The sequence below is a fragment of the Schistocerca cancellata genome, chromosome 8, assembly GCF_023864275.1.
Source record: "Schistocerca cancellata isolate TAMUIC-IGC-003103 chromosome 8, iqSchCanc2.1, whole genome shotgun sequence".
Taxonomy (NCBI): domain Eukaryota; kingdom Metazoa; phylum Arthropoda; class Insecta; order Orthoptera; family Acrididae; genus Schistocerca; species Schistocerca cancellata.
Window position 1 is genome coordinate 377,337,796 of NC_064633.1, and position 15,774 is coordinate 377,353,569.

Consider the following 15,774-nt stretch of genomic DNA (forward strand, 5'->3'; position numbering starts at 1 on the left):
ACAATAGCAGCAGTAAAAAAGGAATTTACATTTGAATCTTGTATTTCTATCTTTATTGTGACATAATAGTATTAACAAGTTTCTCACAAATGTAACTGGGAAAAATTGGAAGCTTTCAGAAATTCAAAACTAATTTAAAAATACATTTTAGTAGCCACTTCTGTGACTTCTGAATATTAGTAACGAGGTGATATAATAACCACTCACCACAAAGTACTGGATCTCTGAATATTGGGATTCTGGGTTCACAACTCCCTGTTACCAGAGTTACTGTCACTAGGGCCACCTAAATAGTGTAATTAGAATAGAATCTATGTGAAATGTGGAGTAAAATATGATTATATTTTTTGACAATTAAAATAAATTAAATTTTTTTAATGATAGTTATTAATCGAACCAACATAATTCATCCTAGGATCTGTCTACTAAGTTATATACTGATGAGCCAAAACATTATGAGCAGCTGCTTAATATCTTGTTGGGCCATATTTGTAATGCAATATATAACTGATTCTGTTTATCATTGATTCTACAGTTCATTGGTATATTTGTGGAGCTATGTTACACCAGGTGTCTACGCACAAGTCATGCAGTTCCCATGAACAACTAGCTGCTGATTTGAACAACTAGCTGCTGATTTGTGTATGCGGTAATGGCACTCGACAGTGACCCAGACGGAAACCATTGGATCCACATCAGGTGAATCTGGTGGCCAAGATGATAATGAGAATTCACTGTCACAGTTCTCAAGCCACTGCAGCACGATTCTGGCTTTGAGACAAGGATAATTATACTGCTGAGACATGACATTGTTTTCAGTGAAGACATCAAGCATGAAGGGATGCAGGTGGTCCGCAGCTGATCTGATGTCCTTGATTACTACCACAGGTCACACGCAAGTGCAGGAGAATGCCTATCATAGCATAATACTGCTCCCACCAATCTGCATCGTGGCACAGTGCCTGTTTTGACCCATTGTTTGTCTTGATGACAGTCTTGGTAGAGATGACCATTGACCTAGTGTTGCAAAAATATGATTCATACAATGAGCTGACATGTTTCCAGTGATACACAGTCCAATCTCAATGATCCTGAGCCCACTACAATCATAACTGACAATGTCATAGGGCGAACATGTGAACATGCAAGGGTGGTCTGCTGTGGAAACACTCGTCAACAATGTGCACTTAATGGTGTGCTCCGAAACACACATGCTCTTTCAGCATAAGTGCCACAGATCATCATCCATCCCATTTCACAGAGCAGACAGGCCTTCAAACCAAATGTTCTGTGAAGATTTGTAGACTTCCAAACACTTTCACTTAGTGGTAGATTCACAGGCCTTCTACCACTTTCCGAAGATGCTCACAACTGTAGCAAATTAACATTTGACCAGCTTCGCCAATTTCAAGATACTCATTCACATGCTCTATGTAATAATAATATGTCCTTTGGCAAAGTCGCTTATCTCGGTGGATTACTCCATTTGCAGCACATATCTTCGCTAGGGTAATCCCCCATACATTTCTGCTTGGCCTACATACTTTTCTTACTGTGACACATGCCCTTAACACTGCCAAGAGGCATCCAACCTTGCAGTTGGCAGGTGTCATAATGTTATGGCTTATAAGTGTGTACTAATCAGCCAGAACATTATATGACCACCTAACAAATAGCTAGTATGCCCATCTTTGGCATGGATAACAGTGGTGACACACAATGGCATTGAAGCAATGAGACCTTGCTTGGTCGCTGGAGGGAGTTGGCACTACATCTGCATACACATGTCACCTAACTCTCGTAAATTTCGGGGAAGGGGGGCAGGGGGGGGGGGGGGGTGATGAGATCTGCTGCCATGTTCAATCACATCTCAGATGTGTTTGATTGGGTTCAGATCTGGTGAGCTGGGGGGCCAGCACATCAATTGGAACTCGTCACTATGCTCTCAAATCACTCCATCACACTACTCGCAAATTATCTTTTTGAAAAATGCCACTGCTGTTGGGAAACTTGATTGTCATGAAGGTAATGTACAGGGTCTGCAACCAGTGTACAATACTCCTTGGCCACCATTGTTCCTTGCATAAGCTGCAGTGAACCGAAGGATGCTCACCCAAATGTTCCCCAGAGCATAATTGTGCTGCTGGCACCTTGTCTCTGACCCGCAGTACAGGTGTTGAGGAGCTGTTCTCCTGGAAGACGACGGATTCGTGTTCCCCCATCATCCTGATGAAAAAGGTATTGGGATTCATCATGATGCTCTGCTACTGTGCCAATGTCTAGTGCCAGTGGTCACATGCACTTTTCAGTTGGAGTTGCTGATGTCTTAGTGTTAACATTGGCACATGCATGGGTTGTCGGCTGCAGAGGCCCATTGTTAGGAGTGTTTAGTGCACTGTGTTTTTCAGACACACTTGTACTCTGTCCAATATTAAAGTCTTGCCACAAATTTGCCACCTGTCCTGTTTTACCAGTCTGCCCAGCCTATGACATCTGACATCAGTGATGAGGGGTGGCCGCCCACCCCCACAATGTCTGAAAATGGTTTCACCTTGGTTTTGCCACTTGTTGAAGACACTCACCAAGGCACACCTCAAACACCCAACAAGTAGCGCAGTTTTCGAAATGTTTGTGCCGAGCCTCCAGGTCATCACAATCCATCCTAGGTCAAACTCAGATACATCGCACATCTTCCCCATTCTGCACACGAACAGCATGCTCACTGATACTACATGCACCGTGCTTGTGTCTGGTTAGCAGTCATTCCTCCCTAGGTGGTGCTGCTATTGCCTGGATGGGTTTATATTGATAGTAGGTCAGTGCTCATAATATTCTGGCTTATCAGTGTATTTTGACTCTTGCTTTCATGACACCATCTATAAAGAAAATCAGTGGCAACATCTATGAAGACAATAAGTAAAAATAATACTGCCACAGATAACAATAAATGCTAAGCAATAATTCTACTTAAATATTTTTATAAAATTTATGAGATAAAAAAATTTTTAAATGAATAAAAATCTGACACACACACACACACACACACACACACACACACACAATGCTTTTGGATGCTCTTACAGCGGTATACAATACAAGTCAGTATTTGGACTTGTGATTTTCTTCAAAGGACTCACCTACTGGTACACCCATCCCTATTAGGCAAAAGCACTGATATTTTTTGCTCTGCTAGAAAATGAGGAATGTATTCTCCAAAATCCCTCCTACCCCACCACAAGTATCCTATCACTTCTCAAGCCAGTGAAAAATCCTAATCCACGATAACACTGTTATTTCTCCCAGTTCTGTACCAAATGGATTACATCCATACAAAAGATGCAGGTGGAAGTTTTATCCCATTAATCCAAACAGAACTGCCATTCCAGCTCTGATCCAAACTACCACTTGTGCACTGATTATAAATGACCGCTGTCAAACTGTGACCAAGTAAAAGCTTGTGGCAGATCATGTTTCTCAGCACAACACAATCAAGTTTCAATGGCTGATTCAAAACACATACCATCAGAATCCTACCCTAATAGCATTAGCTTTCCTGAATTTCATGTGTAGAACTGTCCCTCCAGCACATTCTTCAATGCATCAATCTCCTGGTCACAGCCTCCATTACTCACTGTCCTCCACCAACCCCTTTTCCTTTTCCTAATCCTCAACCCTTGTACACAACTTTTATGTAGTTACAGTTCGACCTGAAACTAACAAAGCAAGTGCTGCAGATTGGTGTTACACTTTTATCTTGTTAATGTGTGTAATGTATTGTTTCTAATCAGACACTGCTTGTAATTACTCTGCAAGACATGGCTGCATATTTTGGTTTAATATTCTAAAAATACCAGATTAGTGGCCAGCAGAAATTATAAATAACAATCAGCACTCAATGACCATACAAATTATCATAAAAATTATAATAATTAAAAATTTAAGAATGATGAGATGTTTGTAGAGTATGTAGGCACTTTATTTGCAACTACTGGTTTCAAGTCAGTGTATACACATCTTCAGGTTTATAATGGTTATATTTCCATAATATAGATGGACAGTTACAGACTCCCAGCCTTTGGGAGGTTCCCCATGTTAACAGTCAAACCACATTGGTGGGTTGTCATACTAAAATTGAGTTCACCCAGAAGATGCTTGTCAAAATGAACAAAGCACGATTACTGAATGAGCCAAGGCAGATAACACCCCCAGAACGTCTTGTAAGATCCGGTAGAAATCAGCTGTACAAAACCAATGAAAGTGAAACTTAAAAAGATGTCAGTCTATCACTAGCCTCCATGGGCTGCTTACACCACATCAGACTGTTAGCAATATTACAATTATATATACCTTCAGCTGCTGACGGGCATTGATATATATCAACGGGGACAGGTGAAAATGTGTGCCCCGACTGGGACTCGAACCGGGGATCTCCTACTTACATGACAGATGCTCTAGCCATCTGAGCCACCGAGGGCACAGAGGATAGTGCGACTGCAGGGACTATCTTGTGCATGCCTCCCACGAGACCCACATTCTCACCTTATATGTCCACACACTACATTCGTAGTGTTCCTACCCAACACACTCATTACTCGTGGAAGACATTCTTACCAAGTCCCGTAAGAGATCAGGTAATATGTGTGATCTGCACTATATACTTATATGGATATGATTCTAAGTTTTACTTACTTTGGTTTCACACATCTAGTGTCTGCCAGATCTTATAATATATCCTATGGGGTGTTATCCAGCCTGGCTCATTCAGCAGTCATGCTTTGTACATTTTGACAAGCATCTTTTTGGTGTACTCAATTTTATTCTGACAAATCATCAAAGTGGTTTGACTCTTAACATGGATAACTTCCTGAAAGCTGGAACTCTGTAACTGTCCATCTACATTATGGAAATATAACCATTATAAACCTGAAGATGCACCTACACTGGTGCAAAACCAATAGTTGCAAATAAAGCACCTTAATACATCTACATGTCCTCGGAAACACCTCATCATTTTTGACTTTTTAATTCTTATAATTTTTTTTATAATTTCAATGGTGATTGAGTGTTGTTATTGTCATTCACAGTGCCCTTGAACTGTGGTTGTGCTCCCCAGGAAATTGTTTGTAGCAGAAATTAGCAATAGCGCATTGCTAACAGCAAGACATAATCGCTGACACAACGATTTCTCTAAATACCAGTTCAGTGGGTCTGATTGAAAAGTTGAGGAGAAGAGAAAACTATAGCATATGGTAGTTCAATAATCCAAATGTTCCTAGATCACAAACAATTGTGTGATTGCGTAATGCAAGTAAAGTATGCACAGCATGAGCCAAAACTATACTCTCTGCCCATCTGTTGATATATGAGGCCAGTTCAAAAAATTCTGGAACATTCGGAATTTTGCGCCAGTGGTGTGCTGGAGCGAAATGCAGTTGACATACCTGCACATGCCTGTGTTTAATTTTTAACTGGTGGAAGTTGCAATATTTTATGTCTGTTAATTATTGTTCAGTGCTGTATTGAGGAGAATGTTGTGTCACACAGTTTATGAATTTCGAGATGGCAGAGCAATGTGTTTGCATTAAATTTTGCATGAAACTCACAAAAATCTTTACAGAAACACACCAAATGATGGAGGAAACCTACAATGACGAGTGCTGAAGCCGTACTTGATGTTATGAATGGTTCACACGGTTTAAAAATGGCCAAACAGAAGTTAAAGTTGACTGTCATTCAGGATGTCCTTCGACACCAACCAAAGACACTCATTTCAGGAACATCTGTGAAATTGTGCATGCCAATGGAAGACTGACTGTCCAAGTGATTGCAGAAGACTGTAAGACTTCAGTTGGGTCATGTCATGAAATCCTGACACAGCATCTTGCAATGCATCATATTGCCACCAAGTTTGTCCCATGGCTTATGAGTCCAGACCAGAAAGACCTCCACCTCACAATCTGTGTAGAGATTTTGGATCGCGGAAATGAGAACAAGATGTTCCTTAAGAGAATCGTAACTGGTGATAAGACATAGGTCTATGGTTATGATGTTGAGACCCAAGTTCACTCTTCACAAAGGATTGGGGAATGTTCTCCATGACCAAAAAAAAGCTCGTCAGGTCAGGTCAACTGTCAAAGCCATGCTGAAAGTTTTCTTTGACTTGGAAGGATTAGTACATCATGACTTTGTGCCACAGGGAGGAGGACGCCTGTGAGAAGTAAACAGCCTGAAATGTGGCAAGACAATTAATGGCTCTTGCATTACGATAATGCACCTGTATATTCATCCCTGTCTGTGCATGAATATTACACAAAGAATGAAATCACTATGCTGCACCGTCCTCTGTACTCGCCAGACCTGGTCCCTGCAGACTTTTTTTTATTTCTAAAGTTGAAAACTCTATTGAAAGGAAGAAGATTTGCAATGATAAATGAGATAAAAGAAAATCAACAGACAGTGCTTTGCAATATCGAGCAAGAGGAATACCAAGACTGTTTTTAGAAGTGAAAATGACATTAGGAGCAGTGCATTAAATGTAGAGGAGAGGATTTCAAAGTAGACTATACACAATAAGTAAAAGGTACGCATAAAAAATTTTGCGAACAAAGTTCTGGAATTTTTTGCACAGACCTCGTATGTTCATCTGCAAGATATCTCTACTGCTAAAGCAGCATGGGACAAGCTAACAGAAGTCTACAGAGACTTTGGTTTCTTCTGACGAATAGGGATATTAAAGAAATAGCTGACACTGGACTGGACTTATTTGGGGCAGCAGAAGAGTATGTGTGAAAAATAATTTACATACCACAAAAACTGAATGGCTTGAGCTTTGGAATTAGAGAAGAATGGACTAGGTGTATTTAATTTGAAGAGCTACCAGAAGGATATAAACCAATGACTCTGAGCCACAAAAATTTGAGCTTACCAATCATAGGAGATTCCTTAGAAAATAAATTACTCCAAGAAATAAATGATGCCTGTAATTAACCAGAAACTGGTGACGCTGCGCTGTAAGTCAACAGGAAGTAGTAGGAACTGCTGTGTTCCAAAACTGTCCTAGGTGTTATAATTGAAGCAGGTATGGGTACTTGGCAAAAAATTATTGCAGCAACAACGAAACTGATGGAAAAACTTCAGCCAAGACAGGAAACTACCAGACATTTCTATCAAATGCAGCTGCATGTAAAAGTATCCAGACTGAATGGTATGCAGTAGACAGAGGTAAACCATCACAGAGGTCCCAATATCAAAGTTATGAAAATACTGTTAAAACAGTGATAGGTTCTCAAGTTGTAATAGCAAATACTGACAACTTACTTGTAAAAGGAACAGATTTTCATACAATGGTGCTTTCATAGGCCACAAAAAAATGAAATGATCATATAGCATTGTTGGCCAGGAGGTCCCATTCGGGTTCGGCCACCAAGTGAAAATCTTATTTCAGTCGACGCCACATTGGGCGACTTGCAACCGATGAGGAAGATGAAATGATGATGAGGACAACATAACAACCAGTCAATGAGCAGAGAAAATCTCCCATTTGGCCGGGAATCGAACCCGGACCCAGTACATGGGAGGCAAGCATGTCACCACCGAGCTAAGCAGGCAGACCATAGGCCTCAAGAAAGGTATGATTAAAGTACAAGATATTCTGTACATACCTCATCTTAGCACGGATCTACTACCTGTTAGTAAAACAATAGAAAAAGGTCATTCAGTTTTATTTGACAGGCAAGACTCCCAAACTTACAATACATCCAAAACCACAGTTGCTAGTGCACCATTTGCAATTGGAATGTATTGACTAGACCAACAACAAAACTGGAATTTTTAAACAAAATCAGTATTTTGTCATACAATGCAGACTTTTGGGTTAAAAGACTAGATCATCTGCATTTTGAAGCTATCCATGCACTACAAAAAGGTCTGCATTTCATAAGAATGAGCAGTTAACATCCCATGCTTAGAGGGTCCACAAATAACGCTTTCTTTTTCATGAACTAATTCCAGAGTCAACGAAATTCTTGAACTAATATCTGGAGACATGTGTGGGTTGATGCAAACTAGGTCCTTTGGAGAAGCCAAACACATCCTTACTTCAACCGATGACTTTTTCCAGGAAAGTACCTGCATGATGTTGTTGTGGTCTTCAGTCTGGAGACCGGTTTGATGCAGCTCTCCATGCTACTACATCCTACGCAAGCCCCATCATCTCCAAATAACTACTGCAACTTACATCCTTCTGAATCTGCTTCCTGTATTCATTTCTTAGCCACCTCCTACAATTTCTACTGCCCCCCCCCCCCTCCCAACCAAACTTTCCTCCAACACTAAATTCATGATCCCTTAATGTCTCAGAATGTGTCCTAACAACTGATCTCTTCTTCTAGTCAGGTTTTACCACAAATTTCTTTTCTCTGGAATTCTATTCAGTACGTCCTCATTCTCCTGTGGCATCATATTTCAAAAGCTTCTAATCTCTTCTTGCCCATACTGTTTGTCATCTGTGTTTGATTCAAATAGTTCAAATGGCTCTGAGCACTATGGGACTTAACTTCTGAGGTCATCAGTCCCCTAGAACTTAGAACTACTTAAACCTAACTAACCTAAGGACATCACACACATCCATGCCCGAGGCAGGATTTGAACCCGCGACTGTAGCGGTTCCAGACTGAAGCGCCTAGAACCGCTCGGCCACACCAGCCAGCATCATCTGTATTTGACTTCCATAAATGACTACATTCCATACAAATGCTTTACTAAAAGACTTCCAAACACTTAAATCTATATTCGATGTCAACAAATTTCTTGCCATTGCCATTTTATATCATCTCTACTTTGGCCATCATCAGTTACTTTACCCCCCCCAAAAAAAAAAAAACTTATCTAGTACTTTAAGTGTCTTTTTTTTCCTAATCTAATATCCTCAGCGTCACTTCACTTAATAAGACTATGTTCCATTATCCTTGTTTTGCTTTTGTTGATGTTTAGGTTATATCCTCCATTCAAGACACTGTCCATTCTGCTCAGCTGCTCTTACAAGTCTGTTGCTGGCTCCAACAGAATTACAATGTTATTGGTAAATCTCAAAATTTTTATTTCTTCTCATTGAACCCTAACTCCTTCTCCAGGCTACAAATCTGTCTCACTCTCTTCTAAACCATTCTTCCCTTTCATGTCCGTCAACTCTTATAACTGCCGCCTGGCTTCTGTACAAGTTTTTTGTGCCCTATATTTTATCCCTGCTACCACTATAATTTCATAGAGAGTATTCCAAGCAACATTTTCAAAAGCTTTCTCTAGGTACACAAACGCTACAACGTAGATTTGCCTTTCCTTAACCTATGTTTTACGGTACGTCATAGGGTCATTATTGCCCCGTGTGTTCCTACATTACTTTAGATTCCAAACTGCTCTTGGTTGACTTCTATCAGTTTTTCCATTCTTCTGTGCTGAATTTGTGTTAGTATTTTGCAACCATGACTTAACAACATGACAGTTCGGTAATATTCACAACTGTCAGTACCAGCTTTCAAATTGGAATTATTATATTCTTCTTGGAAATCTGGGGTCTTTCACACGTCTCATAAACCTTGCACACCAGATTGAAGAGTTTTGTCGTGGCTGGCTCTCTCAAGGCTATCAGTAGGTATGATGGAATGTTGCCTACTCCTTCATTTGACTTAGGTCTTTCAATGCTCTGTCAAATTCTTCCCGCAGTTTCATATCTCCCATCTCATCTTCATCTACACCCTCTTCCATTTCTGTAATATTGCCTGCAAGTTCGTCTTCCTTGTATAGACCTTCTACATAATCATTCTACTTTTTAGCTTTCCCTTATTTACCTTGGACTGGTTTTTTATCTGAGCTCTTGGTATTCTAAGAGTTACTTTCCTTTTCTCCAAAGCCCTCTTCAGTTTTCCTGCAGGCAGTATCTGCCTTTACCTAGTGATATATGCTTCTAAATCCTTGCATCTGTCCTCCAGCCATTCCTGCTTAGCCATTTTTCACATCCCGCCAGTCTCATTTTTTAGAAGTTTGTTTTCCCTTTTGCCTGCTTCATTTGCATGTTTGTATATACTACTATCACAAATAAAAATCAAGTACCACAGCTGATTCATGTCTTTCAAATCTGTGGTGAAAGGCAAACCACAAAAAGGACCTGCACTCTTCACACTCTTAATGGTAGGGAGTATGTGAACAACATTCAGATAAACTTTATCAAGAAAGAAATGATCTGACATCAGACTACAGCATCATATACACTACAACAAAACAGAGTAGCTGACTATTACAAAGGCTCAATAATAGAAAAAGCACAATGTCCGTGCTTCGAAGCAATTTTGACAAATAAATTCTGGGCAGAAGCAGTCCCAGTTACAGTCCACCTAATTAACAGATCTCCAACTAAGGCTTTAAATGAAGACTCCAGAAGAAGCTTGGAAAAACAAGAAGCTGGATCTTCAGTATCTCAATATATTTGAAGCTAAGCCTTTGTTCACATAATGGAAGCCAGTCAACAAAAATGGGACAAATATCTGTTGAGTTTATCTTGGTAGGATACTACCAAGGAATTATAAAGGCAAGAGAGATTATTTGGATGAAGGTACTTCTAAACAGCATAAATAGGGAATGATTCACCATGTTGATTATTCTTTCCATTCACAGAACAAAAAAAAAAAAAGAATGAAATATCAACTCAATTAGAAGAAACTGATGCCAATCCTTATACTAACACATCAAGAACTACTTCAATGACTATTAGCTACAATGAGGGATCAAGTCCAATAATGCAAATTATGATAATGAACAATAGCAGCAATATGGGCCAATACAACGATCACCAAGAATTCCAAAGCCAAAGAACCTGTACGACTTCATTACTCATCAGTCTAAATACTCAACTGAATCCAGTCCTTTGTCACTGGAAGGAGCAATCTTAAAAAGAGAGCCACATGTGGGAGTTTGCCAATTTACCTTCAGACAAGAACTCAATAAATGAGAAAGAGGTCTTTAAAACTAAGAAAGATTTGAAAAACCACATTATATGCTATAACACATAGCTAATAGTAAAAGTTTGTACTCTGAAGAAAGGCCTGGACTATGATGAGATATCTGCACCAGTTATAAGACAGAACCCACTAAAGTATTTATTTGCTATGGTGCTAAACACACTCTTGACATCGATCACCTAGATGTTGTCACAGGTTTCTTACAGGATGACTTAAATGAAGATATCTGTGTAAAAGTTTCAAAAGTGGATTAAGTTATGATGATAGTGGTATTAAAATGGTGAAAAAGCCAGTATATGAACTGAAGCAAGGTGGCCACTGCTGGGACTTGAAATTAGACAGTACACTGTTAAATCTAAATTTCAAAAAGTCAGCAGCTAACCCATGTATCTACTCCAAAAATCATGATTCAAACATTACAACAGTTAACATTTATGTGGATGATATGATAATTTTTAGTAAAAAATCCAAAAGAGAAAGGAGTCTTCAAAAACAAACTACTTTTCCAAGATTCAATCAATCAAAGAACGACTCAAAAGGAACTCGATGAAGCTGGACTGACTGGTTGGAGGCCAAAGTGTAAACAAAACAAAGTGCAACAAATAATCCAGAGTGAGAAAGCCTGAAACTTAGTGAAAGTGGAGGTCAAAAACCAAAAATGTGTTATGACAACAGATTGTTGTGATATGAATATATCACTGAGAACCATGTTCCTATATGGCAGAATTTATAGGGTGGCTGTGAGCTCCAATTGGGCAGTGGAATTCTATGTGGCACTGCAGTAAGGCAGTGTTAGCACTTGTGCTGTAACAGTTCTGCCTAGTAGCCAAGATACAATTCCATGTCCTCCAGCAGGCTTTCAAAGTCACTGGGCCAGGATTCTAGTCAAAATAAGAGAAAAACTCTAGCTGAAAGATTTTGGTGGAGTTACTAATTGTTTAAGTAACCAAATTACCAGGAAGCCCAGAGAACCACTAGCTATAGATGCAGAAAGTTGGTTGTGGACAGACAAACCTCTCTATGTGGGGCAAATTCTCAACATTTAACATGAAAGAGAATAACCAGTATGTAGATCACTGGCCAATAACCAAGTAGTGACTCATAATACGAGAACAAAAAAAGACTAAGAGCAAGAAGCTATGGAGAACATACTGTAGCATGAAGCCATTGGAAGTTTCATATATGCCCAACTAGGAACAAGCCCAGACCTAGCTTATTCAATAGGAATTGTCAGCTACTTTTGTAATAATCTGTGGATATCAAACAGGCAGGCAGTCAAGTGGCGCTTTAGGTATTTAAGAGGTACCAAGAACATGAAGCCACTGGTTTTCACAGCAGAGGACTGCCACATAATATGTTACTGAAATGCAGAATGGGCCACTGATTCTGAGGACATAAAACTGAAAACTGTGTATCTGTTCAAATATGAAGGAGCAGTGATATTTTGGCGTAGTATGAAACAACTGACAGTAGCCTTATCCACAATTATGGCTGGAAGCTCTGGGGCTTCAAAGGTTAGACATGAAATATCTCCAAATGCCACCTTCAGGGAATACTTTCAGATGTTTCAAACACTTATATAACCAATTTATGCAGAACTGTATAGTAGTTTATGTTGTTTGTGGAGATTATAATGTTGGTATTCTGTCAGACTGTTTATATTGGTCACACTTATGGTTGCTGATGTCCAGTTTCAGTTTTGTGTTATTTCCCACCTCAAAGTTACCATTGAAAGTCGAAGAGTATACTGTTCAAAAAAGGTTTTAAGAGGATGAGAGTCAAATATTATGAATAAAATGAAATTACTGCAGAACCTAATATTCATTAATGACTATGTCACAATATTTAAATTCTTAAACATCATAAAATAGTATCTTCAATACTGATACCCTATAAAAGAGATGAGGGTCAAATAAAACAGAAGCAATAGGGGAGGGCAACATATGGTACTAAACAATTTAGTGTCGGGAACACAGTACTGTGTCTAATCCATCGCAGCATTATTAAATAACAAATAAATATTAAATAAAAATTATTAAACAGCAAATAAAAATAAAGATACATATAAATATGAAGCCTGATAACAGCCGTAACAGTGATTACTGCTGAAAGTGACAAGAAACCATGAACCTAATTATACACTGTAAAACAGAAATGCATTCTACATCTACATCTACATTTATACTCCACAAGCCACCCAACGGTGTGTGGTGGAGGGCACTTTACGTGCCACTGTCATTAGCTCCCTTTTCTGTTCCAGTCGCGTATGGTTCGCGGGAAGAACGACTGTCTGAAAGCCTCTGTGCGCGCTCGAATCTCTCTAATTTTACATTCGTGATCTCCTCAGGAGGTATAAGTAGGGGGAAGCAATATATTCGATACCTCATCTAGAAACGCACCCTCTCGAAACCTGGTGAGCAAGCTACACCGCGATGCAGAGCGCCTCTCTTGCAGAGTCTGCCACTTGAGTTTGCTAAACATCTCCGTAACGCTATCACGGTTACCAAATAACCCTGTGACGAAACGCGCCGCTCTTCTTTGGATCTTCTCTATCTCCTCCGTCAACCCGATCTGGTACGGATCCCACACTGATGAGCAATACTCAAGTATAGGTCGAACAAGTGTTTTGTAAGCCACTTCCTTTGTTGATGGACTACATTTTCTAAGGACTCTCCCAATGAATCTCAACCTCGTACCCGCCTTACCAACAATTAATTTTATATGATCATTCCACTTCAAATCATTCAATTATTTCAACTGACATTGTATACACAACAACATAATTGTGTTCATGGTACAAAACCTTAGAAGAGTATGAAAATCATTAGATGAGTAAAAAATGAGAATTTCAAACATTTCTGAGATAACAGACTACAATAAAATTCTGATCCACATTTCCCTGCGTCCAGTTTTGCTTACAGGATTCTCAACAGGCACAATCAGTTATGCTTATTTACAGGATTATCAACAGGCATAAATTATCTCCTAGCAGATCTATGGTACAAATGGCTCTAAGCACTATGGGACTTAACATCTGAGGTCATCAGTCCCCTAGACTTAGAATTACTTAAACCTAACTAACCTAAGGAGGTCACACACATCCATGCCCGAGGCAGGATTCGAACCTGCGACCGCAGCAGCAGCGCGGTTCAGGACTGAAGTGTCTAGAACCACTTGGCCACAGTGGCCGGCTAGCAGTTCTAAAAATGACAAATTGTACTTTTGGTATTTACTAAGACCTTACAAAGACGTTGTTTTAGTAGACAATAAAGCTATATTTGGTAAACTGAAATGTAATAGTAAGCTCCTTGTGTGGATGTATTCTTATTTTCATTGCAGGCAGCAGAAAGTCAACAAACTACATGTTGAGCCATCCGCGGCTCGTGTTCTTGCCGTTTATTGTTTGTCATCTCCTCTTATGGTACCGCCACCTCATTTTCTTATTCCATTTACTGGCATCACTAACTTCCTGCCTTACCTGCTGTGAGTGACAGCAGCAGCACTTATAGATAAGTGCACTGTCGTACCATCTCTGCAGCAACCAATAGTATTTCCGGGTCATTGTGTGTCGGGAGTTCAGTCGGGATGCGGCAGCAGTGAAGTCGGGGTAGGAGCGCAAGTGAGGCGCGGACAGCCAGTGCTCGCCGACTGCTGGCAACACTCTTGAACTGTCTGACGAAAGGAGACTGGAGCGGGAACAACCATTGTTTGGTCGTCTTACTGGCTGACGTGTATTTGGTCCTTTGACCGTTTCTGGGCCTAAGCAGTCAGTTGGTTGGAGCAGAGGAGTGAGGAAGCCTCCATGGCGCGTAGGCAGGCTGGAGCCGCTGGCGACATGCATGTTCGGTTGGAGTTGTGAGGCACTTCTTGCGACGGTTACGAAGTTCATCACCCACCGATCCTGGACACTAAAATTGAGTGCTCACTTAACCTACTATCAGGCCTCAACTGCTATCACATCTCTTTGTTTGATACTGGTTGTCGCTTTCTGGGAGATTCCTGCGAGCAACAATGTGTGTGAATTGAAGTTGGCTAGATTTACAGCCGTATTCCTGTGTGGTGTTTAACTTAATTTAATTCATTCCTTCATTAATGAAGTGTACCAGCAGTATCTTCTGTCTTGTGGCCGTTGATGTTCCAGTGACCTGCCCTGGTTTTTGGCAGTGTATTTTCGTCGTGTTGATGCTGTCCAGCACAGTGTGTATTTCGACAGCTGAGGTGTTGTTGGTAGTTTTGGGCATTATTATGACTTGGCTGGATTGGGCACCAGTATCCAGAACGTTGTCCAATTGACATCTTGTTGTTGATTTGCTGGTCGAGTGGAGCAGAACAGATCTTGTTGGTTGGTTCGTCGGCTGCCTTTCAGTTGGGTTGCCTTCTGATTAATAGGTTGTCAGTCTGGCTGCCTGTCTCACCTAAACGTGCATTAGTGTTACCTTCCCAGGCCGATCCTTGGAACCTTCTGAATGCCACTCCTTGTGTTTTACATAGTGATTTACTTGTTAGTCTTAAGTAAACTGTGTGGCCTTCGGCCGAGTTTCAGCTTTTCAAAATTAAAATTGAAAATTCCTTGTGCCTAGGCCTTAAGCCATAAATTGTTTCAAGTTGGTATGTGGCCTTCAGCCGAGTTTTCAGCCTTTTCAAATCAAAGGTTGAAAAATTTTGTCTGGGCCTTAAGCCATAAGAAATATTTTCTAGTTTTTATGTGGCCTTCAGCCAAGTTTTCCAGCTTAAATTAAAAACTGGAAATTTCCTTGTCTGG

At 40.1% G+C, this 15,774-nt stretch overlaps 1 protein-coding gene across 1 annotated transcript in view; it reads right to left on the minus strand.

Annotated features, from left to right (window-relative positions):
- Positions 1 to 230: 230 nt before the first annotated feature.
- The window catches only part of LOC126095261 (RWD domain-containing protein 2A-like), a 94,776-nt gene continuing 79,232 nt past the window's right edge, over positions 231 to 15,774 (minus strand). The window contains exon 4 of the mRNA XM_049910020.1: positions 231 to 286. Coding sequence (XP_049765977.1) covers positions 246 to 286 — 41 coding nt within the window. The 3' untranslated portion in view covers positions 231 to 245. The remainder of the gene's footprint in view (positions 287 to 15,774) is intronic.